Source organism: Hypomesus transpacificus, chromosome 20, assembly GCF_021917145.1.
Source record: "Hypomesus transpacificus isolate Combined female chromosome 20, fHypTra1, whole genome shotgun sequence".
Classification (NCBI taxonomy): domain Eukaryota; kingdom Metazoa; phylum Chordata; class Actinopteri; order Osmeriformes; family Osmeridae; genus Hypomesus; species Hypomesus transpacificus.
The window spans coordinates 4,857,766-4,882,987 of record NC_061079.1 but is presented as its reverse complement, the minus strand read 5'-3'; the positions used below and the strand labels follow the sequence as shown (position 1 = coordinate 4,882,987).

Sequence of the window (25,222 nt, the reverse complement as noted above, 5' to 3'; positions counted from 1 at the left end):
TTTTTAGAGCTACAACTACTGTTCACATGGATCTCGAATAGTCAATTATATTGAGTAAAAGTATAAACGTAAAATTTAAACATTTCATGAGGTAAGATGCACGGCATTTAGTGCATGTTTATCACAAAAAGTGTGTGTATTTTTTTTAGAAGTACACAAATTAAAGCCTACTGAATGTATTACAAATATCAGATATTCTGTTATGAACTATCATTTTCTATCTTTGAAACAGTTATGCTTTCATATATTTTGATTTAGTATTCACAGGAGTTGTAAATATTTGTGTGTTTTTTATTACCACTCGACAATTAATCTTTGTTGCAGGGTTTTTTCGTCAGAAGTCATTGATATATTGTGTATATCACTAAACGGCGATTCCTTAAAAGTGAGGCTCAGCCACGTCTGTTATTCTTCGCCCCAGTGTCTGTAGCTCCCAATCAGAGAGCTGCTCCACAAACCCCCGGTTTGGCCTCATGTTGGTTCTACATCGAAGAACATGATGCCAGGCCTCCTGCAACGAGTAGAGGGATATCAATATAATAACAGAGCAGAATACAGACCATCGAAAGTCAAACTACACCTGATATTGCCAGGCATAATTTCACATGCCACATTTCAAAGGATACAGTTAAGCATGTAAACAGAACTTGCCTTTAAAGTGTACTTTAAGTGGTGCATTAGGAAGGCCATAACCACGGTACTACAGCGGCTAATGCCATGACTCGAAAATACCAAGACAGCATACCCTGTGTTGATACGGGTCCCTAATGAAAGTAGTATAAGAAAGATGGAACATTAATTAATCACAAGGAGGCAAAAAATACACCTCATCCGAGAAGGTTTTACACAGTTGTAGTATGTGCCTTAAGTTAGTCGAATATCCACCACATCAATTATATTAAATGTATTTTAATAATATTTAACTTCTTGTGTCGAGGTGCTAAATCTGTCACAACTGACGGATCCCTTGCAGCCCCCCCAAAATGATAAGCTCGACCTGAATGATGGATGCCTACCAATGAAAACACATATCCGCTCAAAACTTGAGTACAAATTATCCTCGACTGAATCGCTCACACAGATGTGAAGGATGGTATGGTTTCCTTTTTCAAACCTGAAAAAAAGAAAAGAAACTACTGTTAATTAAAAACGTTAACAAGAATGATCCAATAATCCATATGACAGTGATGTTTGTAGTTGTCCATGTACAGTACAGATGTGTTCATGTACACATTTTCGCTCACAAAAGACTGTTGTCCTCCGAAACATTGACCAGACCATTTATTTTCAGGTCTTTGAGGATGTGAGGGTTTATGGCCTGCTTGAAATCTCCCATATAGAGTTGGCCTTGCAAGATCTCCACTGGATAAGGCTTTAGGCTCTCCAACTCCTGCAACATTACAGCATGAATTTGACACATTTTCAAACATACAGTAGTGTGCAAAAAAAATCTGAAGCTGTGGACAGGGTAAAGAATAACAAACTGAATCAAAATTTGAATCGGAATTATATCAACTGCTGCAAGGAACTGCTCATAACAGTCTGCGATAGTTAGCTGATGCCGTTTTGCATTCTAAGGAAACCACACACAGAACTGATTAAAAGAATAAAGGATTATTTATACAATGAAGGCTCTCCAGGGGCTGTGAAAGCAGTGCAGAGGATCATTGGAGGAAATAGCAACCAGCCATCTGCCCCCTATACCACATGCTGCCTCAGCAAAGCCCTGTAACTGTCGTGTGGTTACATTTACATTTCGTCATTTAGCAGACGCTCTTATCCAGAGCGACTTACAGTAAGTACAGGGACATTCCCCCGAGGCAAGTAGGGTGAAGTGCCTTGCCCAAGTACACAACGTCATTTTTTTGGCACGGCCAGGAATCGATCCAGCAGCCTTCTAATTACTAGCCCGATTCCCTAACCGCTTAGCCACCTGACTCCTAACCCTGCAAGGTTAAATCCTTGCAGAGTTTTGCCATAATTTTTTTTACTTTGGCAACTTTTTATTCCACACCTTGTTCACATAATTGCACACAGCTTCAATTGTGTCGGCACACTGTGGTGGCCAGTTCGATTTTCTGGTGACTTAACACTTTTGCAAGTAATGTTTAGAGGAATTATTACCTTCACAGTATAAAGGATCTTCTGTGTTCTGAAGAAAGGATAATAGGCTGAGAAGCGTTGAAAACCTCCCTTCAGGATTTGGACAGGATATTGGCTTGCTTTTGTCAAGGCCTCTGCACATGCAATAGCTTCACCTGAAATCTCAGACAAATATAATATCAGTGGTTGATTTCACTCCACCAATTGGATAAATGTAGGCCCTATATGCCCATTGGATTTGTCCTATAAAAACAAGTGATATGTCAATGATGACAAGTTGAAAATAAGATGTGTTTTCCTTTACAATACAAAATGGAAATTAATTTGAATCATTAAATCTAACGAGCTGTCGTTGTAGCTTTAATCATTGAAACTCTAAACTGTCATCAGAATGGACTTCTCACCTGAACCTGGCAAACAACTAGTATTGCTGTCATAGACCACAATATACCGCATGCTCTCCACCTCCACTCCTTCAGGCAAAACAAATGTACCATTTGTATCCTGTAGAGTAAATGTCAAGTATTTAAATTATTAATCAGCGTCGATACAAACAACGTGATGACCACATGTAGGTCTACACTTTTGTCAATAAATGATCCTTGATTGGACAAAGTGCGATGTGATATCGGTAGCTACCCAGTGTGCATTTCTTGCAGCAATGATGTGGCTTGCATTGTATTGTCCTTTAGCTCGGGCATCTAGAGGGAACATGTAGGGTTTTCATTGTGAGATGTCCATCTCTTGAACAAGGACTCTTCTTGATCAACCTTACTTAACTTATGCATTTACATATGCTACTGAAAGATCATCCTACCTATACCTGATTCTTACCGATCAAACAGAGGTAGTTGAACTCGGCAAGTCTGGAGAGGCGGTTGTATTGATTGAGAAGGTTGTATAGGTCAGAAGGCTCACAAAAAATAGTCCCAGCCATTGTCGGAATCTACAAAACAGACCTGTGAAGTTGTTGTGTGTTCTCACTCTAGACCCATCTGTTTAGGCACACTTCGTTGTTATTTATAAAGCATTCTAAAGGAAAAAAATATTTCGGCAGAAAAATGCTAGTATTTAGTTATTAGGCTAGAAAGCTACGATTGTGGAAAGGCACGTGTTTGTATTGCTTTTTGTTGCTTGGCAACAATGTAACATCTGTGATTGGTTATTTTAGTTCCTCCCCCTATTCCTGGTAGCCTATCAAATGCTGTACTTTTCCAGTCGTTCGTTAAACTCTGTCCGGTTGGTGGACGAATATTCAGTACTAAATTTGAAATCCATTTGCTCAATTGCAAGCTGCAGCTAACAAATAATATTTTCATTCGCTGATTATCTACAACGATTTATGGCTGGACCATGGGTATGTCACCGTGGGATATATATAGAGATATATTTTAGATGTGGAGACCAATTTACACAGACAGCTAGGCTAGCCTTGTGTGAAAATATCCTACTGCTAGCTAGGTACCAGCTAACTTTTGATAACAGTAGTAGGCTAACTACTGTACTAGTTAGTAGACTAGCGGTAACCTAGGGAGGACAAATTGAATTCCTGAAATGCGGGTTTAACGGTTATTCGTGGGGGGATTTTGGAATTGCATAACATATGAACTATAATGCAATGAAGTTACTTTTTTATAATCATCGTGTTTTGGAACGTTTTTAATTGTACCAAACACTAAACTAGCCTACTTCCGTTAACGTGTCTTGTACTGCCCAGTGTCTTACTGCAGTGATCAAAGTTATCAATTACTGTAAGACAAACGGCTTTTTGACAGTTTGGGAAATTTGCGTGGTGTTTATTTACACAGGAGAAACCACCGTTTCATGGTTTGTAGATGAGCAATTGTGAGTCCATGGATGCTTCAAGTGTCAAAGGATGTAGCTGATCAATTAGTCTCAGAATCTAAAAAGAATGTCAACTCAGCAGTGAATATGACTCGTTTTTATTTATTTATGGCTTTTCAAAAAACCAAGGCAAAAAATAGCAACCACAGCAGACTGGAGGATATTATGCTTTTTAGAAGAATCATTCTTTCTTATAGGTGTCTGTTAATAACTGTTAAAGTAGCCTGGTATTCCCTTTTCAGTTTTGGTCTATTATTTTCTGCGGGGTGTTTATTTAACCTTCCGTTGTAACTAGCTATGTCTTTCACGCATGTCCTACTGTTAGCAAGCCAGTTAATGTACATGTCACCTTGATAGTTGTCCATGTTGTGTACTACAGGGACCAAGCAAAGCCTTCATACGACGGAAGAAGAAGAGGAACAGTAGTAGACGATGGGCGTTATTGAGTAAACGAACCCAGACCATTCCAGAACCAAACACAGCCATACAGTGAGTGTAGCTAAGCACATCATTAGTTTGTTGTGGTTTTTCTAGTGTACAATACTATGTCAAGAAGGAACTATAGAATAACCCATTTTGGATCAATGTGGTTCGTTTTGTTTTTCTTCAGACATGACAAGTGGGAATCGATTAGGAAAACCAGCCCAGACCAGATTGAAGACCCCCATTTAAAAACCGCTCAAAAATGGGTTCCTTTACTGGATGTGCAGTGGCTGCTGCATGCGGTATGCCGTGCATATCAGGTCTCCAAGAACCAACTGTGTCGGGTATGTTCTCACTGTAACGCTTGATGTATAATCTGCCTGTGTCAGTTTACATTTACATTTAGTCATTTGGCAGACGCTAAGAGCGTGTAACAGTAAGTACAGGGGTCTCCCCGAGGCAAGTAGGGTGAAGTGCCTTGCCCAAGAACATAACGTAATTTGGCATGGCCGGGCATGGCCGGGGGATCCTTCTGATTAATAGCCCGACTCCCTAACCGCTCGGCCATCTGACCCCTTATTTTAAAGACAAGGTCCCTTGAAAAGAAGTACGCATTACAGTGCTGTTATTACACAAATGGGGATGTGTTGAATTAACCTTTTTCTTTTATTTATGTATTTTACTTTGACTGCAGGTGTTTACTGGATTTGTGAATGCCATATTCTTTTGGAGAAGTTACACTCAACAAATAAAGACTCTTCAAAATCAAATGGCGGAATTGCAGAAGGAGATGGGAGCCTTGCATTCTACTCTCCAGGTTGGAATTGTTATATTTCCATGCACACTAGGAATTATACACAGGTCCACTTAATCCGGACATTACACAGAGCACAAGAGAAATAACAATACCGTGTTTGTCTTCACGAATCCCTTTTGTCAAAAGGATAAAGGTGCTGCCCAGACTGTTTGTCAGTGCCACGGCCCTTTGGTTGGTGGTCCACTTCCTTTACAGCTCCCACCCCACCCTCCTCCATCTCCTTCATCATCTCTGATGTTGGCCTATGGATCCAGTGTGGATCCAATGCTTACACCGCCGGCTCCACCACCACCTCCTCCTCCTCCCCCACCACCGCCTCCTCCTCCTCCCCCGTCCATCACTGTCCTGCAACCCTTCGTTTCTAAAAGGGCCGTGTCCTCCAACAGTCTACAGGTAGTGCAATAGAACCAAAAATATATTTTATTATAATACCTAGTCAAAAGTTCTCAGAGATCATGCTGGTTGATTGCTGACTGCTACTGATCATATGTAGTTGCCGTACCTGTAATCCGCATACAGTACAACTTTGTTTTTTAACTCCCAGATTGCTCAGAAAAAGACGGACGCACCTGTTGCTGTAACTGTCAGGGATTTGCAGGCTATCAAACTCAAAAAAGTCGTCCCACGCAACAGCCGAAAACTTAAGGTAGACGTTATTTTACAATTCATTTGTCATTCATTGTCGTGCCCTTCCTAGTTTATGAGGTCATCTCAAATATATGCTATGTCTAGCCAATACTTCTTCGTTTTACCCTTGTGGCCCGGAGGTAGATTCGAAAGATAGCTTGTATGGGATTGCTCTGATGGTAACTCATTTGAAATTGTTCCCATACTGAGTCACGTTTTCTACCAAAGTCTCCAGAAAAGATGCGAACTCCTCTGGTCACTTTAGCAGACCTGCAAACAGTGCGTCTGAAACGCTCTCGCAGTGACCTGCTCCCAAAAGTCTGTTTCAGCATCAGCAGGTACTACACCCTTTACATGCTACTCTTGTTCATGAATCTACTCTCAGATTGTTATACATTGTACATAATGCTTTTGTGTACGTTTTGTTGCCTAACGATAGTTAAGTCAGTGGTTCTCAATCTTGGTCCTTATGCCCGCCTAGCGTGCATGTTTTAGATGTTTCCCTGCTCTGACAAAACTGATTCAAATGAATGGGTTTTATCAGGCTTCTGTTGAGCTTGATAAAGCCATATATTTGAATCAACATGCAGGGTAGGGGAGCCCCAGGACCAGGATTGAGAACCACTGAGTTAAGTAATGATTGTATAACGGAAAACCTTATCTATTGTATACGTATCTCAAGATATTACTAGAATTCTGATTCCTTATCTTTTCACTGTAGAACACCAAATCGAAGCCCTATGAATTTGCGCCCACCATTGAAGAGAGTTTATATCAACAGGTCAGTAATAAGCTTGATCATAAATGATTGTACGCTCCACAGTAGGCTTCTTACCTTTTATAGTACAGTTTACAAACCGTAACATATTAATTAAAATGTTTTGTTCATTGAAATATGTTTTCTCTCTGTCTCTCTCTATCTGTCTCTCTCTCTGTCCCTCTCTCTCTGTCTCTCCGTCTCTCTCTCTCTGTCTCTTTGTCACTCTCTCTCTCTCTTTCTCTCTCTCTCTGTGTCTTTGTCTCTCTCTGTCTCTCTCTCTCTGTGTGTCTTTGTCTCTGTCTCTCTTTGTCTCTGTCTCTCTCTCTCTCTCTCTCTCTCTCTCTCTGTAGGAGTCCCGGTGGAACTCCACTGTTCAATAAGGAAAACATGGAGACAGGGACTGGCCTCACGCCCATCATGACCCAGGCTCTGAGGCGCAAGTTCAAGGTTCGTCACTCATTGTAACGTGAACCACATTTGTATAGAACACATGGCCCACATGTATGTTGTGAAGTGACACGTTTGTTTGATTTATTTGGCCTTTCAGAGTGCCTTGCCAAGAGGACCCTCTCCAACGTCTACAAATATAAATGAAAGCTTTGATGACGATTGAATTGAGGTTTTCTCAATAGACGTGGCTTGCAATTTGGATGAGGTGGGAAGGAGGTGTATGAATGGTTAAAAGCAACAACTGTGTCATTGAAAGAGGAAAGGGTGTTTCTTGAGAATTGTCTCCTTGGCACTTGCACAATGCATTTGCACAATCTCCCTATGCTTGCTTGCTTATACACTGCAGAATTGTGCAATATGGTGAGGATGAAATATGAGTACTGAATAGTGGCTTGCATCTTTGCAAAATGTTTTAGCCAAGCAGAGTTTCGATGATAACTGCTTTCTTAATACATTTGTTGTTAAATAATCAAATGTTGCAATTAAATATCTGGTTTAAAGGGCTAACAGAAAACCATTCACATTTTGTGGTAAAACCTTTTTGTTGAGTTAACTAAACTCGCAACTGAGTGAATTACAGAGTTCCCTCTTTCATTTATTAAGTGTTGAGGATATTTTGTGAGGTAATCTCTATAAATGGTATGTGAGGGTAGATGTTAACATCAACTTGTGAGCCATTTTATATGATTGTTGTGCGTCTTTTATTTGTCCTGTACCCTGAAAGGCTTATGTAGCTTATGTCTTATGCAGTATTTCTCATGTTACTGTAACCAAAGAAAACTGTTTACATCTATTTTCCTATTTAACGTCTTATAACTACTATTGTGCCTTTTTTAGAACATAATAAAATGTCTGTTACAATGTCTGTTTCTTTGTACTTCTAGATGAAATGAAATATTTCTATATTTTCATCGTGCATTCTTGTCATGTTATTCTGTATAAATAATATATATAAATATATGTTGCTTTTTCTGAGAATGTCACAACAGTGGAACACAGAATGGCTATCATAACTGCACGGTCAATTATATCTGACGTTCCCGGAAGTATTGGATGTGCGCAGCTGTTAATTGTCCGTGTTGCTTGCTGTTACATTTATAGTGGGCATGAACATGGCTGCTCCACTGAGTGTCGCTTCGCTCTTACAATCGGAGGTTATTGAAGATGCTCTGTACAAAGACGAAGGCCTATGTGTTCTGGGTGTATTTGGTAAAAGTGCAATGCAACCCGGGTCACCAAAAGAATCCCTTATTAACACGCTGGCGGACAAGCACATCTTCCCTCTCTTTGGTGGGATCGACGAGACGGAAATCCAGAGCGGTGGAAGTCTTATACAGGCGTACTACAGCCAGGAAAATCGCGTATTGTATTTGATAATGACATCAGTGTGTGATAACCAACAGCTTCTGCGAGCTTGTGAGTCACTTAGTGCAGGAATTGGACACTCTGAAGCGCACGAGTTCTGGAAAGGAGCAGATAAACAGCACTGTCTGCATCTGCTCTATCTGTTCTCTCTTTGCCATGTTCTTCTTCTTGTCCACCCTACGTGTTCGTTCGATGTGTCTTATGACAGATTGTTCCGTGCTCTAGATGCGTTTCGTCAAAAAGCTTTACCACTACTGCGCGCTGCCATCAAGGACTCTCCCATATCTAAAGAATGGAAGTTGAACTGCCGCCCATGTCCCCCACGTCTGCTCTTTGTATTTCAAATGAACGGAGTTATGCGAGTTAGTGGTTGTGGTGGAAATGGCATGGATGCAGGTGGAAACCCAGACAAGCCGAAAAAGCACTCCCCACGTAGACGTCTTCAACACGCTCTGGAGGACCAAATCTACCGCATTTTCCGAAAAAGTCGAGTTCTCACAAACCAAAGCAGCAACTGCTTGTTCACTGTACCTGCAAATCAGGCGTTTGTTTATGTGATACCAGGAGCAGAGGAGGACCCAGTGGGTGCTTTGCTGAGTCAATTGCGTTCCAACTGTGCCCTGCGTGAAAATGACACCAACACCTCTGTATCTGGGCCAAGACGCTATCAACAGATGCGTCATTTAGCAAGACAACCCTCTTTCACTGTGGAAAGCAGCAGTATGTCATCGGGTGGTCAGTTAGTAGACTGCACTTTAAAAGAGTTCCTATGGCAACATGTAGAACTTGTACTTACCAAGAAAGGCTTTGATGACAGTGTTGGTCGCAACCCACAGCCTTCGCACTTTGAACTGCCAACCTACTCCAAATGGGCACAAGTAGCTTCTAGACTGTACCAGGTCATGATCGACAACACGGAAGAAGAAACCGCAGAGCTCGCAATCAAAGTGCAGGCTCAGCTGAAAGTGCTGGAGGGGTTCCTTGATGCAGACGCCAAGTTTTCAGAGAACAGGTGTCAAAAAGCATTGCCATTGGCCCACAGTGCTTACCAGTCCAACCTTCCTCACAATTACACCACAACGGTCCACAAAAACCAGCTTGCTCTAGCCCTGAGGGTCTACAGCCAGCATGCACGAGGGGTCGCGTTCCAGCGCTACGCCTTGCAGCTGCACGAAGACTGCTACAAATTCTGGAGCAACGGGCACCAGTTGTGCGAGGAGCGCAGCCTCACGGACCAACACTGTGTCCACAAGTTTCATCTGCTTCCACAGCCAGGTAAAGACTCTTAATACTTCTCCATAGCAAAAGAAAACATCAGTTCTGATTGAAGTGCAGTTATGGGGGAGCAGACTAATGCAGACATTCCTGCATTGTGATTTGGTGACATGGGATTATGGAAATGTCATTGACAGTTTGTATATCTGAGAGTTATTCTTGAATCTTATGAATGTTTTTTTCTTTTTTTTTTTTTTTTACAGGTGAGAAGCCTGAGATAGACTGCAACCCTCCTGTACTCCACCACAACAGCAGGGGGCGATCTACCAGCTCCTGCAACTGCGGCCGGAAGCAAGCGCCTCGCGAGGACCCCTTTGACATCCAGGCTGCCAACTATGACTTCTTTCAGGTCGGTATTCATCCCTCAAGGAACTCAGCAGACATGGTGACATGCTGTGAGACCTGGGAAAGTTGTGTAACAGTGTGTTATTTCCTCAACACCCCCCCCCCCCCAGATGCTAGAGGAGAAATGCTGTGGAAAGCTGGAGAGGATCGAGTTCCCCGTCTTCCAACCAAGCACCCTCGACCCGGCCCCGGCATGTGACGATGTGCCCATGCCCTCTGACGGTTCTGGCCCGGCGTCAGAGCCCATGGATGGGGAAAGGCTAAAGGAGAGGGAGCCCACTGCCACCGCCACCCCTACCACCACCACCACCACCACCCACTCCCATACCCCAGGAGAAAGCACCAGCCTCAGCCTGGCCCTCAGCCTGGGCCAGTCCACAGATAGCCTTGGGCCGTATGGGGATGGAGAGGGCAGCGAAGCCCAGGGCCCACAGAAGAGGCCCAGCCTGGTGGACCGCCAGCCCTCCACAGTAGAGTACCTACCAGGCATGCTCCACTCAGGCTGCCCCAAGGGCCTGCTTCCTAAGTTCTCCAGCTGGTCCCTGGTCAAACTAGGCCCAGCGAAAGCCTACAACTGCCACACCGGTCTCGAACAACCCGGCTTCCTGCCCGGCTCGTGTTTCCTGCTGCCTTGGGACGTGGTGATTCGTTCTCGGTCCGAGGAGGACGCAGGATTGGCCGAGCCCCTGGACGGTAGCTCCTCCTCCTGGCCCGCCCCCAACAAGGCCCTGTCTGGGAAACGGGGAAGCGCCGGTGGACTGGGGCGGGGAAGACGACGAGACGACATGGCCCGAGCCTTTGTGGGCTTCGAGTACGAGGACAGCAGAGGGCGCCGTTTCTTCAGCTCCGGGCCGGACAAGATCGTGAAGGTGCTGGGACCGGGCGGAGCCAAGGAACCAGCGACGAGGACATTGAATACTGACATGCCGCTCTATATACCCTCTCCTGCCCAGGGCCGGGGGCTGAAACCTCACTACGCCCAGCTGGCACGACTGTTTGTCGTGGTGCCAGACGCTCCTCTGGAGATCACTCTCAACCCACAGGTGAGCGGGGGATGACGCCCAAAAAAACGCACTGAATGGAGCACCAAGCGTTCTCTTATTAGGGAAAATGTGCATGTCAAATCTGGTCTTCAGATGTTTTGATCTTGCGTGACTTACCTCATCGTTAAATGACTGCTGAGTAATCAAACAAACTGCTGAGTAATACGTTGTCAACTTGGATGTTTCGTCCATTTGACCGCTGGCATCCTAATTCCCCTTTGTGGTTCCTTCTCTTCTAGGTGCAACCAGGCCCCCCTCCCTGCCCAGTGTTTCACCCTGAGCACACTGAACTAGTGCTCCCTCCTGATGGCTTGTGGGTCTTACGGTTCCCCTACTCGTATGTCACGGAGCGCGGCCCCTGCTACCCCCCGAAAGAGAACCAGCCCCTCACCAACTACAAGGTGCTGAGGGGGATCCTGCGCGCTAACACGGCTAGCGTCCCACAACAGTAACTCGGCTAAGCCGCTGTGTAGGTTTTCATAGTAAATCCCATTCCCTATCCCAAGTGTACTACTTTATTTACAGGTAACTTTTCTTTGTTCATCCTATTTTGTAACTTCATGACGTGCCACGGGCAAAGTAAATTATGTCTTGCTGTTTACTGATTCTGTACAAAAAGTGGAATAAATACATTATTGTCAATAAATCCTTCCAAATCAGCCTTATTCCTGGGTGGCTGAAGTGCAAAGTACTAGTCTACACAGGTGGACTACACTAGCGTAACCTGAACCAAACCTATTTTCATAAACTAATAATTCATAAACAGACTGAAGGCCATCTGTCCAGGAGAAAAGCCAAACTGGTTTTCCACAATTGGGTCAGAACCGTGTCTTTCCTACTGTTACAAACAGGGATACTGCTTTATCCACTAGGTGACACTGTTCGTCAAGATCTTTGTCACTATTGGTCAAGCCACAAGGAAAAGCCATGCCAGTGGGTTCACTTGGCGACTCTGGGGAGTTAAGTTTACCACGACACAAAGGAACATAAAAACAGACAAGAACACACCATGTCTGTAAAATTGTGATATCGTTTTCCTTTTGAATACTTTTAAAAGTAAATTAATATGCATGAACAGCAATGCCAATATTATTGCAAAACATAATGCTTATTTTTGTTTTTGAACATTATGCTTACTAAGTCGTTTTCTATATTAGAATAGTGTGGCAGTGTTGATGTTTTGGTTTCCAACACAACTGCAGAACAGTAGCTTACAGTATTTATATACTGCGTGCATGATTGGTTAGAGTTTGCCATCTCTGGCCAATGGGTAGGATGTTGCTATGCCGTAATGTTACATTGACTGGTTGCAATGGCTGTCACTCACCTCCAGACTAGGTTATTTTCTATGCGCAATAACATCAACTCAAGCGGTGCGCTGTAACCTACAGTATCCGATGAACATCTTATGCTGGTGTCCGTGCATTGAACGCAACGCGAAGCGACAAAAGTCTAGATAGAAATGAAACGAGATTGTAACATATAAAGTTGCAAACCGAAACAACAAAAGACAACGAGGGTTTTTCTGTCAAAAGGTAAATATAACACCTTCATTGTTGTTTACTTGTAGGCTGCTGCTCCGAAAACATATCTAAGCATCGAAAGTTATTGTGTCGGATCTTGGAAGAATACAGCAAAATGACAACAAATTATAATATATATTCTAATGACAGTTGTCTAACCTCATGCTTCGTGGAGTGTGACTTGCGGTTGTGATGCGAGAAGGAACGATCTTGTTCACAGTGGCATTGGATGCACGGGGTTAAATTACACACCGTCCGTTCCATAAAGTTGGCAGTGGCGTATTCTGCACCACAGCTGCACTGCACATCCATAACAGAACAGTGGACGACTGCGGTGTATGCGCTCCGTAACATGGGAAGTTGCAGAGGAAGTGCAACCGCGTGATGACATTGTTTTGGTCTGGAGTTATGTTTTTTTTGTGGCCATGTGCATGTTTGTCATCTGTTTGCCAAAACATTTGGAGAAACCATTGGCAAGCAATACATAAACGCGCTTGGTATTGTTCTGTGATCATTTCACAGCGACGTCGTGGTCTGTTTCACAGCACGTAAACAATGATTGTGTCACTGACGTGTGCATACATAATTTATAAATTCTATTTTTAGGAGGCAATATAAAACGATATCATGACGGGTGACAGCTGGCAAGCTGATTAGAGCTTGACTAATTAATGTCTTCGTTATTTTCATTTTTTTTATGACGGTCCATCGACTCAAGACGTCGTGTTGCTTAGGCTGTTTGACCGTAGAACATTTAATATTTTTATTGTCACAATTATGATGAGCTTACCCAATTTAAACAGCCACAAATGGATGCACACTACGATTTAGCCAGTAACCTTTTTGGTACTTCCCTGCTTCAAATCTGAAAATAAAATCAACGGCCCTTAGAGCTGTTGCTTTTAAGGATAACCCCATAGATTGTTGCGTAGAAATGTGAACCAAGTTGTCAGGCGGTGCTGGAGAGAGAGAGTCCTGCGTGGGAGTGCTTAGATCCTCGGGCAGTCTGGGTAGGTGGATTTGAGTCAGTCTGCTACTCTGTATGCATATGATGTCAGTACAGGCTACAGTACATGAGCACCTCACTGTCATTGACTTAGAAGGTTATTGAGATCCTGCGAACTAACCTGAGTGCTGGCCTGTGTTTTTAAAGCCCATCGATGTTGACTCTGAATATGGCTGTGAATTCATCCACAGAAAAGCTGACGATAGACACCCCACCCTTGTTCAACCATATAAAACTTTTGACTGAGGGGGTTATGAACTCGCTTTGCCAAGACATGTTTAACACATTTCCACTTGGTCAAACCTGTTTATGGCCTTTCATTGACCATCTGAGACATTGAAATGAAGTTGCGTTCTCCTCACACAATTAGAAACATGTGATACATCAAGTTCTCTTTTTATGGCACGTGTCTGCAAGTGGCGCCATGAAAGAAGATTTTTTTATGGCAATTGAAGGGAAGTTGGCGTAGAACACACAAGTCTGAAAAAAGCTTCCCAGTGTTTTCGTGTGAGTCATTATCTCTGTTAGTCTGTGGGCGTCACTACGCCAGCATGTCTACATCTGTCTGCATATCAATCACACAACCCCTATCGTCTCTCGCCTCTAGCCAGGCTCAGTGCACTGGTTGGCCCCCATTGGCTAGTGAGATGTTAGCCTAGCATGCTAGCCTACTGTAGCAGCCCTGTGCTAGTGGAAGCCATCTGTGCAGCCTGGTGACGTGACAGCCCATGGCCTACATACTGACGCCTGCCCAGTCTGCTTCTGCAGACGTGCTGTTGGGACTGTCACTGACCGTAGAGCAGCAGACACAGTCTGACCTGCTTCTCCCTCTCCCTCTCTGTTGCTTTCCTTTATTTAGGATGTTCTCTCTCTCCTTGTCCTCTTGGTGATATTTCTCATTGGGTCTTTTCTCTCTCGCAGTCTTTTTGGTTGTTTATGCTTGCCCTGGTCTCCTTGTTAACCCTCCTATCCTCCGTCATCCTCTTAGGTTTGTTTACAGTCTCTATTTTTGACTTCCAAGTACCAGGGCCTGGGTTAGGTCAATAAAGAGGCATCAGTACAGTGGGACTGTTTCTATCCGTGACTTTTGAAATGGTGACTTGTGCCAAACTCGATCCCAATCTTTTTCGATCCAAGCTCTCGACATCTTATTATGGGCTTCCGTCACATAGACTCACCGCTCGATAAAAGACAGCGTCACAATATCTCTCCATGGATTCATAGTTTGACAGCCGAAGCTTGAGATGTAGGAGGGCCACTGTTGCTCCGAGACTTGGTTGATATTGTCCTTACACACAGGTTGGACATTGTGTCTGTTATCTTGTTGAGATGAGGGTTGTTTTGATGGAATTCTTCCCCTTGGTTAAGATAAGATGTGATAACGCTAAATTTGGGAGTTTATCAGTGATGCTGGACCATTTCTGGTGTTATCTAAGCTTGGCTGCTGTGTGAATAGTGGGCCACGTGTCTCCTAGTGAGTTGGTTTCGCCCTCAGGGAAGCCTTTTTTGGATGGAGTCTGTCATTCAAATGAGAGGCTGGAGCTTGCAAATGATGTCTGCCCAATGGGTGTCACATGCAGCCCCCCCCCCCCCCCCCCCCCACACACACACACACACACACACACTGTATGAGGTGTTGCAGCTGTTGCCCATAGACAAAGCTTACAATGAACGGCTTCAGCAGCCCTTGCCAAGCTCTTTGTCAACACATGGGGTGTCATTTTTGCAGTTTCCCCGCCCGACTTGTGTTGGTTAAGTAATAAGTGATTGATTCATGGATCCGAATGGCAGACGACAAAAGCTTGGACGGGTCCTGTCCTTACGCTACACGGGTTTTGATCATGTGACTGATTGCGTCAAGATTGGAAGTGTTTGTTTTAGGAGACTGGGCTAATTCAGTGTCTCGAGTCATTAGGGACGCTATTGTTTGTTCAAGCTGACTGTGTGTGTGTGTGTATGTACCATGATAAAAGGCTAACAAGTCACACAGGCACACACACACACACACAAACGGACAAGTCGACCAAAAATAAAGGTGTCCCCTTAATAGCATCGCAGTTGTCACTCTAACCGGCCAGGGGCGCGACCCTTGCCCTAATCCCTCAGGAGAGGTCTCGCCTCAGCGTTTCCATTATACTTCCAGTGGGTCCCCCCCCCCCCCCCTCTCCGTATTGTGCCAGTCCGTGCCACTGCGACCGAGTCAGCGCGTTTCACGGCAGGCCTGCGTGGCATGAGCTGCTTACCTCGTGTGAACTGCTGAAAGGGGACAGTGGGTTGTGAGCATTCTGGCAGCCTACTGTTACTACACCATCACCCCCTCACCACCAGGGCCCCTAAAGAGTAGGCCTGGTCTTTATTGTCCTTTGAATGTTTTATTGATGGATGCCTGTCTGTGATTATTGGATGAAAATGTAACTTTTCCTTATGTTTCTACTATGTACATTGTCTGGGTGTGAGTGGAATGAGACAAAGGTATAGTCTGCCTGCTTGCTTACCAGACAAAATAACGTACAACCGAAATGTTGCTAATGTAAAGCCTCCGTTGCGGAAAATGGCGGAACAAAGAGAGCCAACTGTTGAATACAGAATGGCGGAGTCAACCGTACCTCAGCCAATGGACTGAGACCTAGCCACCAGGAATGGTTTCGAAATAGACGAATATGAACATGTTCATGATGGATATATGTGTTGGGAGGTTGAAACTTGTATATGAATGAGAGGATTGGAATCGCACGTGTGATAGAAGTCTGCCAACTGGTGGAGGATGTTGCCTCGAGATGTTTTGTTTGACTCAGTGTTGAGGCTGTGAAAGCGTCTCGATCTGTTTTTCCATCTCCTCTGAGCGACTGGCTTTGCTGCTTAACCCTTCTCAGTGCTGATGTCACAACCCTCTTAGAAGTCTGGCACTAATCACGTCCTTTCCTGCTTGCCTGTGTGTGTGTGTGTGTCGACAAACGCATTGCTAATCTCTTCGCCATACATTTGATTAGCTCTGCGTATCTAACCCTTCATTTTATTAGGGGATGTGATTTAGCATAAGCAAGTCATTTTGGGTGCAATCATGGGGTGCACTGCAGTCAGGGATACAAGGGTTCATTTTGTCTTGAGGATCTTCCGTCCATCTACCTTACGTGTCTTCTTTGACCAAAAGGTGTTCGAAGTGTTCTGTTTTCCGTATCATTTTAAGGAAGCAACCTAGCTATTAATCAGAAGGTTGCCGGTTCAATTCCCGGCCATGCCGAATTCCGTTGTATCTTTGGGCAAGGCACTTCACCCTACTTGCTTTGGGGGAATGTCCCTATACGTACTGTAGGTCGCTCTGGATGAGAGCGTCTGCGAAATGTAAAATGTAAATGTATGTCTGTCACCATGGCATTGTTTGTTCCCGAGCCCTCGACTGCACTGTCCTTAATGCAAGTCTACTCAACTTCCTTTCAATTAGCAACTCTTACACAACCAACACAACCCACCCGCATACGTCTTTACCATCCTGTATTTGAACAGCTGAATCTCTAGAGTGCTGGCGTCGCCTGCCCACTCATCTGCCACACAGACTGCTTCTGTGTGCGTGTTTGTGTATGTGTGTGTGCGTGTTTGTGTATGTGTGTGTCATCACAGATGTAGATCCAGTGAGTCAGTCTGTAGCGTGTTTCCTCTGGAGCCTAGCTGGCCTTGATCCAGACGGGCAGAGACAAGGTCATCACTCATGGCCTCCCTGCTCATCTCCACCATTGACTGTGTGCGCGGGCGAGAGTCCATAAAGGACCGCAGTCAAAACCGTGACGTAAAACAGTTCAGTGTTAGACATGCTTTCTATTGTTTCTTACTTGCTTGCTATTTTATGTTGAGGAAGATGAAGTCTGTCGCCCATTCAGAACTCTGACAGATCCATAGAAACCTAAAGACCTCATAAAACGACACAAGTCCCATACATATTGGATCTGAACTAGCTTGAAAGCTTTTTGGAATAATCCAAACCACGATCAGTCTCTATTAGTAAGTCGATAAGCTACATGCCTACTATGCTTCGAAGAATGTATTGTTAATGGTTCCGTGCTCTGTGTGTGTACGTGTGTGTGTGTGTGTACGTGTGTGTGTGTACGTGTGTGTGTGTCCAGGTGTGTGCCTCCCATCCCACGCCCCACCACGGCCCTCACCTGTGTGTTGCGGTGCTTCCCCTGCGAGCCTACCTGGGCCGGCAGCCCCTTCCTGCACCGCCCCCCTACCCCGCCCAGCAACAGCAACACCGTCGCCCCGGCAAACCCCACCTCCGGCCCTTCAGCGGTGGTCATGACGCGCTCCAAGACCTTCCAGGCCTACCTGCCCAACTGCCACCGCACCTACAGCTGCATCCACTGCCGGGCCCACCTGGCCAACCACGACGAGCTCATCTCCAAGGTAACCATTGGGACTCGCTTTTGGGAAGTAGGACTGGTTGGCATGCGTTTTTAAAAGTTCCTGTTGATCACGTTTAAAGTAACTCCGCTCCGATGGAGCTCCCGGCCCCAGTCTCCAGCACTTCCTGGCTGCTTGATAACATCAGTTGGCCATTGTTTTTGGACGAGTGGACTGGAGTTCACTTCATACCGCCGGTTGTATGCCTATTGTATGTTATATGTAATGGGGAGGGTGCAGGAAATTGAGAACAGACACACGGCCCTGCACATGTGGAGCATGTGTGTTTGCTGAGAGAAAGCCCCGAGCCCGTCAAGGTGTTCGTAAAACATCACCAACCCAACGGTGACAGAAAAACAAGAGCTATTTAAAAGAAGAAGGAAATAGACCCGTGGTGAGAATACGACCCCCTCATGCATCTTAAAGTCGGAATAACGCACCTCGACACAGCCTCGCGCTGCCGGTCTTGGTCCCTCAGACAGACATGGCTGCCCTTCATCTGTCATGTAGTTGCCAAGGCAGCGAATGTTGACGGCCGATGCATAAAAGCCGCACGTGTGGGTGGTTGGGTGCGTGGCAGATGAGGTAAGGGCTTCATAGGGTTTGTACGGGAGGGAACGAGAAACGCAGTGAGGATATGTGTTACTCGGGAAGACGGGAACTGCTTTTATGGGAGGGACGGCGGTGTCGATGGGCCGTGTAGGGCTGGTTGGTGATTGGACCAAAGTGGGAACCGGAACGGACCAACCCGGGGGGGGGGATCGGAACCTGTGAGACCAGATGAGAGAGGAGGGACAAGGAGGGACAAACATACATAAGACTGAAATGTATGGCGTCGTAACAGTATGTCATACAAGATGCTTCTAATAAGCGTGTTTTAAATCAAACCTTGGTGTGGAGATACCCCATCACACACAAACCTCCGGTTTACTCTTCCACGCATCTTCACTTTATCAACACGCACGTGTGGCGTGTGTACAACAAAAATGGCAATTTCAAGATTCCACCAGCAATCCATCTTCTTCTTCTTCTTAATCAATATTCTGTGTGTTCTCCCCGTGGTCCATTTCTGCCCTGCTGGTGTTAGGAGGTCCACTGGGTCCCATTCGAATCTAAACCCACTTCCTGTATCTGGGCCTTGGGCCTGGCCTGATTGGCTAGAGCTCGGTGTCTGGGAAGGAGGCAGTCGATTCCCTGAAGCCCAGAGTCACAGCCATCTGCTCCTACACCAGCAGACGCTGAGCAGACATCCCCCCGCACAAGCCGAATAGGAGAAGAAGGAAATCCAGCCGAATCGAACGGAAAGCTCGGCTGAATGTTCAGCTGGACGTTTACTCGGCAGGTCATCTCTATAGCTGGAATTTTTCTCTCTCTCGTCTGCAGGGGGAGACCGCTGATTCTTTGGGGCGGAATTGACCGAGGCTTGGTTTTAAGTTGAAATCCACACCTTTGATGATTTGAAGGGTTTACACGTGTGCTTTAGGGAACACCCCCTCCCCGTGCGACAAGGTTTGTCCCCCAAAATAACTGACAGAGATCCCCTTCCAATCAGACTGGCAGACGAGAAAGAGGGTGAAACACATCTGTGGAAAACATTTAGAAGACCTCTAGGTCGAGATGGGCACACAATAGAAGAACTCTGTTCGGTTTTGAATGTGATCGCGACATGCATGTGAACCTTATAAGTCCACCATACGGACTTGATGTGACAGTCTGTCCAGTGCAGGTGCTACTTTGTGTGGCCTCACGCCCACGAATGAGTCCCCATTGCACACTAACTCACCCCGCCACCCATACTGCCCTTCGTGGGGGGCAATCATTTCTCTCCCATTGGTGGGTTTTCTTCTCCGACCATATGGAAAAGCAAAGCTAGGGCCCCACCGAAAGCCTGAGTTGCTTAATTTGACCATATGACATTTTCTTTCTGGATTGTATAGGGTTAATACAGGATTAAGTGATATAGAATTGTCACAGACAAGTATTTTTGAGTTGGGATAACACACAATCTTCTGCCTAGTCCTCTCACTGCCCATGTAAAAAATATTTTTGTTCCCTTCTGTTTTCAGTCTTTCCAAGGAAGTCAAGGCAGAGCTTACCTCTTCAACTCTGTGTAAGTATCCTGACATTGAAACTGGATTTTTTCGGTCTCCTGGCACACCTCGTCCTAATATCCTTCCCCCTCTCCTCTCCCTTGCTCAGGGTGAACGTAGGATGCGGCCCAGCAGAGGAGAGGGTACTGCTGACAGGACTACATGCTGTGGCTGACATCTACTGTGAGAACTGTAAAACCACGCTAGGTTGGAAATATGTAAGTGCCCCCCCCCCCCCACACACACACACAGCAACTTTTAGGGCCTCTTGAGGGTATTTCGTCTGACATACTGTACGATGGGCATAGGGGATGCTGGTATTTGCTTGCACATGGGTATGTTTAATATTACAGCAACAGTTTGGACAGCTTGAGAAGGACAAATATCCTGACTGACCTGACCCATAGACATAAGGCCCGCATGTATTGACTTGACAAATGACTGTTCTAAATTCCTGTCATCCTTGGCCCGAATTCTAGGTTAACTATGAAGGCTAAGCCACACCGTGGCTGTTGGTGGCTACAATGAAATGCTGTGTGTGTATATTTGTGTGTATATTTATGTGTGTGTGTTTGTGTGGAGGTCGGTGTAAGAGACACGTCGGCCCTGTAGTGTTTCATAGCACTACCAGCTGGGAGAGTTTATTTATACTCTCAGCCAGGCCTGATGCATTGCTCACATGGTCGCACTGCCAAAGGTGTTTCTGACCCAGTCTTACAGACACACACACCCACACTAACACACACGCACGCACGCACGCTCACATCTACTTAAATACACACTGATCCACATATGCGCACAAATGGATGCATGGGAGTACCCAAACAAGCCCTTCCTCTTTGACATGGACACGCAAATACTGGATAAGTTCCGGATTAGGAACGTCAACAACAACAAAGGGAGTGGAAAATTATGTTTGATCCCAGATTGAATTGCTTTGAGTACTCAGTTTTCTCCAGATTCTCCAGTGATGCCCATTCGATGTTTGCGACTTGTTTCTGACCCTCTCTCTCTCTCTCCTTCTCTCTCTCATTCTTCTCTTTCATTCTAATTCTCTCTCATTCTTTCTTAATCTATCTCTCTGTCTCTCTCTCTCTCTTTTACTTTATCTCTGCAGGAGCATGCATTTGAGAGCAGTCAGAAGTATAAGGAAGGGAAGTTCATCATCGAGCTGGCTCACATGATCAAGGACAATGGCTGGGACTGAGTGGGCGGGGCCCAGGCAACTGAGGCGTGGCTTAACAAAAGAGGGGTGTGGCTTGATACTAGGCTCACGTACAAAGTTTACTGCTAGCCCATCCCCACAAACCTTAACCATCCCATACATGCACACATACACAAGTCTGTATGAGTGTCCCTAGCGCACGTGTGTGTGTGTGTTTGTGTGTGTGTGTGTTTGTGTGTGTGTGTGTTTGTGTGTGTGTGTGTTTGTGTGTGTGTGTGATTGCGTGGGCGGGAGAGAGTTTACGAGAGAGGTATAGCTTTTTGGGGAGGGGATGAAAGGACTAACCTTCAGACTATTGCACATTCAGACACTCATACCCTTTCACTCACAGAGAGGCATGCGTATCCACGTAGCATGTTGATGCTGGGCACAGCCCAAAAGGTCAGAGGTCACCCTATGTGTTTCTATGTGATAAATGAGATAAGGAAGGATCGTCTTGTGGCCATTGACCATAGCGCTGGACAGGAAACAGGCTGGACCTCAGTTCCAAGATGCCCATCCGTTTAAGAACTCTCTATTTGTTCCTCTGCCCTCTTCCCAGTTGAGTTTGGTTCGTACACCGGATTTCATGACAGTCTTTTGTATACAACCAAGACTAACCAGTGAAAAGCTCCAGACTTCATTGGAGATCAAGTCATTCAAAACTCTCACCCGAATCAGCACCTTATAGTTGAGATTGTTACATTGTACCAATTGTTAAATGAGATTAAAACAGCTTGACTGTCCACCAGGAAAGAAACAAAGAAAATATATTTGCTGTTCTTAGATATTCTTTTCTATTTATTCAAGCTTGTGTTTTAAGTTAATTCATGTATTTATTAATTTATTTTCGGTCTAGTTTTGGTACACCATTGAACCCCCACCCTTCAACCCACTCTATGTGAAAAGGTAGCAGCTTTGATGGGTTCTCCCTCACCATTCAAATGGTAGCAATCTTTCAAATGAGATGTCACGTTTTGTGGTCATTTTGCCTTTCGTAACTTGTTGTTACCCTTTCTTAATGTCTTACAGTATTGTTGATGTGTCTAAGGAGCTGTGTGGTGAACTAAAGGTTTACATTTCATCTGAATAAAAGGGTAAAAGGTTAGCATGGTTCCCTCAGAAAGCAACTCAGTCTAGCAGAAATGGGTTCAATCAGCTCCAAGACTTATCTAAAGAAGTTTGTTATATGTTTTTCCTCTCATGGTTAAGGTTAGGATGTGGGCATGGCATATTGATCCAATGTTTGTTCTTTTTGAAGCTTGTCACGAAAGCTCATGGCTGACATTGTGAACATTCTATTTAAGAGAGGCTTTTTGACAGTCTTTTTGAGAGTGAATAATGGCATAGTTTACCAATAGGTTTCAATAAAAAAAAATACTTAAATGGAATTTCTAGGTCCAAGCATATGATTGAACCTTGTATCCAGTTTGGAGATTCAGACATTAGGACATCAGTGGTAGTAGGCTGTGACAAAATTAATATTTTTGAACAATCACAATCACTTTGCTTGTGAGCTTCTATTTTACCCATGTCTGTCTCCGCCACACTTATGTTATTTTGCGTTGCTTAGACTGAAGTGTGACACCAACACAGAAGTCGGAAACCAATTGAAAGCCCCATAATGTGACAAATGGTAGAAGTACCCAACAAAACATCCCAGCAGAAAAACCAAAGACTCTCTCATAGTCAGCAATAAGTTGACCAATCAATATTCCTGCCGAGATAACTTAAGTCACTGAATGAAGGATTGTGATCGACCGAGAGCTGCTGCTAGGTTGGCTGTCCTCTGATATATAACGCTTAGTTTTGGACAATTACAATGTTAAATACCTGTATATTCACTAGAAACATACACATTATATTATGATATTGTATTACACGATGTAAATAGCCATATTAAATGTTTTTATTTATTCATTTATTCAGTTGATAATTACTTTAGTGTATGCTCTGCTATCTGTCTATGGCCCCTTGCGGGACAGTTAGATTTCCTACTTTTTTACTATTCAAATGGTTCAATTTTAGTGTCTTTTGTAAAGGAAGGAAGGATGATGGCAAAATATGGGGACTCAATAAAGATTCTCATTTGATTGATCTGACAAGTAATTCTGTGTTTTTTTATCAGTTCATGTTTTATCAGCTAATGTCATGTCTTTACAACACATGTAACCAATAATATAGATGGCTTCAACAGAAACAACAACTACGTCGAATCATCCTGACATTCAACACGTTAATAATGTTTTTTTCTGTGTTGTTTTTTAACGTAAAAATGTGGTTTATTTGAGGGATCATCATGAAGAAAGTCTTTTATTCCCACCTCTGTTTCACTGTAAAAAAAAATGTTTTACATTAAAATCGATGTCAGTCTGAATGTTTGAACATGGGATGTCCTGAAAGGGATGACACCTCAACTGGTCATCACCAGCCTCTCCATTGTGCCTGGGCCTCCCGCCCTGTCTCCACGGCAGCAGATGGTGGGACGAGGTATCCTAGCAACTACGATCGAGGGGCTACAGTATGAATGGTGGGCATTACGATTCCCTGGCTGGTACACAACGCCGTGCCACCATAGAATTGTGGGTTGCCATCCCTTAACTGCCTTTCTGTGACAGGTGGGGGGGATCTGTGCCTGGGGGTGTCCTGTTAAATAAGGGTAATTGAGTTGAATATTACTCCTACTAACTGCATGTAGGCCTCTTGCAAGTGCCTCTGTTATTAGACCTTGAGACATATTGTACATCCATATTCAGACACTCGCAAACTTAAAGACTGAGTCGACCATTATGCACTGTGCGCTCGTGTACAATTGCCCCGATGAATGCACAGTGCTGGGCTTTTGACGCGGGTCTCTATGAGAGTCCTTCATAAGCAATGAGAGCTGTTTCCTCTCCTGCAGCTGCTGGTCTATTTTCTTTGGTCCAGGCCTCTGAAAAACCACATGCTCTATTTAGGCTGTGGGCCTACAGGGCGGGGTGTGGGGTGGGCTTTCTGGAAATGGTGAACATATGTATAAAAGAGATTGGTTTTGGGGGAGGGGGGCAAGGGATGTGCTTTTAATTCAACACAGCACAGAAAGGATTTAGATGTGTGTGTGTGTGTGTAATCTGTAATTAGCAATGGTGAGTGGGCTTGGCGTGGGCTTGGTGTCTAAGGTCCCAAATTGCGTGGCATGTTTGCTTTGTGTTTGTGTGTCTGTACATGTGGAAAAGCTGTAATTATACCTGACTGTGGCAAATCCTCGGCTGTGGGCAGTGTCCAATAAGAGGATGGAGTTGGGTTGGTGGGTTTGTGGGTAAGGGTGTGTTGCCCTTATAAGTTAATGTGGTTTAAAAAAAAAAACAAGCATCCAGTGCTGGAAGCGACTAGAGGTTTTATCCCAGACCCTTAACCACATCCACAGCTTCCAAAATGAATAGACCCTTCTACCAGACCCCTTCTTCCTAACCACACAAACACATACATGCAGTACACACACAGACACCCACAGTCAAATATACACATTATAATGGATCCTGTGCGTGTAGACAGTGCTCACAGACTGCAAGGGGCATGTCCATCAAAGACACCATCACAGTTCATAAATTGCACACAGAACTGTTCAGGACATAAACTTCATACTAGCACAAGCCTCACAGTCAAAGCCTGCTACCTCCTGGTCTCTCTCTCTCTTTTGCACTCTCACTCACTCACTTTCCCATTATCTTCAACCTCTCAGATAGCCTATGTTTTCCCCAAGGCCTGTTTGTAAATAAGCAAGTAAATGCCTTTCAGCCATTACTGCCTGTTTTCAAATGACCAGGTTGAGGCATGCTGTAAAAGCAGCATTTGTTGCAAGAGTGAAAAAGGTTGTTGTGTGTGTGTGTGTGTGTGTGTGTGTGTGTGTGTGTGTGTGTGTGTGTGTGTGTGTGGGAACACTCACTTTACTATCAAATGTTGACACTCAGA

The 25,222-nt window shown here is 44.7% G+C and overlaps 4 protein-coding genes across 6 annotated transcripts; 3 read left to right on the top strand and 1 right to left on the bottom strand.

Moving 5' to 3' along the window:
• Positions 1-137: 137 nt before the first annotated feature.
• On the bottom strand, positions 138-15,133 carry styxl1 (serine/threonine/tyrosine interacting-like 1). 3 transcript variants are annotated; one of them, XM_047042957.1, is made up of 10 exons: positions 12,736-12,767; positions 12,381-12,505; positions 2,938-3,049; positions 2,743-2,804; positions 2,508-2,607; positions 2,125-2,258; positions 1,245-1,390; positions 1,017-1,114; positions 652-764; positions 138-511 (listed from the first exon to the last, which is right to left on the bottom strand). In XM_047042957.1, exons 3-10 carry the CDS (start codon positions 3,038-3,040, stop codon positions 380-382), a joined length of 888 nt encoding a protein of 295 aa, XP_046898913.1. In that variant the 5' UTR covers positions 3,041-3,049; positions 12,381-12,505; positions 12,736-12,767; the 3' UTR covers positions 138-379. The 3 variants fall into 3 exon arrangements, with proteins under 3 accessions (XP_046898913.1, XP_046898912.1, XP_046898915.1); XM_047042956.1 differs by lacking the exon at positions 12,381-12,505 and having other exon boundaries at positions 12,736-15,133; XM_047042959.1 differs by lacking the exons at positions 12,381-12,505; positions 12,736-12,767 and adding an exon at positions 9,187-9,310.
• On the top strand, positions 3,332-7,900 carry prr11 (proline rich 11). The gene is made up of 10 exons (XM_047042955.1): positions 3,332-3,460; positions 4,328-4,437; positions 4,559-4,715; positions 5,066-5,188; positions 5,315-5,581; positions 5,733-5,834; positions 6,044-6,153; positions 6,537-6,596; positions 6,926-7,022; positions 7,123-7,900. Exons 1-10 carry the CDS (start codon positions 3,446-3,448, stop codon positions 7,186-7,188), a joined length of 1,107 nt encoding a protein of 368 aa, XP_046898911.1. The 5' UTR covers positions 3,332-3,445; the 3' UTR covers positions 7,189-7,900.
• smg8 (SMG8 nonsense mediated mRNA decay factor) lies at positions 8,077-11,717 on the top strand. The gene is made up of 4 exons (XM_047042954.1): positions 8,077-9,665; positions 9,869-10,014; positions 10,121-11,053; positions 11,293-11,717. Exons 1-4 carry the CDS (start codon positions 8,132-8,134, stop codon positions 11,503-11,505), a joined length of 2,826 nt encoding a protein of 941 aa, XP_046898910.1. The 5' UTR covers positions 8,077-8,131; the 3' UTR covers positions 11,506-11,717.
• ypel2a (yippee-like 2a) lies at positions 12,439-23,373 on the top strand. The gene is made up of 5 exons (XM_047042962.1): positions 12,439-12,588; positions 17,701-17,980; positions 20,044-20,087; positions 20,177-20,285; positions 21,185-23,373. The coding sequence occupies exons 2-5, from the start codon at positions 17,873-17,875 to the stop codon at positions 21,272-21,274; spliced, it is 351 nt and encodes a 116-aa protein (XP_046898918.1). The 5' UTR covers positions 12,439-12,588; positions 17,701-17,872; the 3' UTR covers positions 21,275-23,373.
• The last annotated feature ends 1,849 nt before the right edge of the window (positions 23,374-25,222 follow it).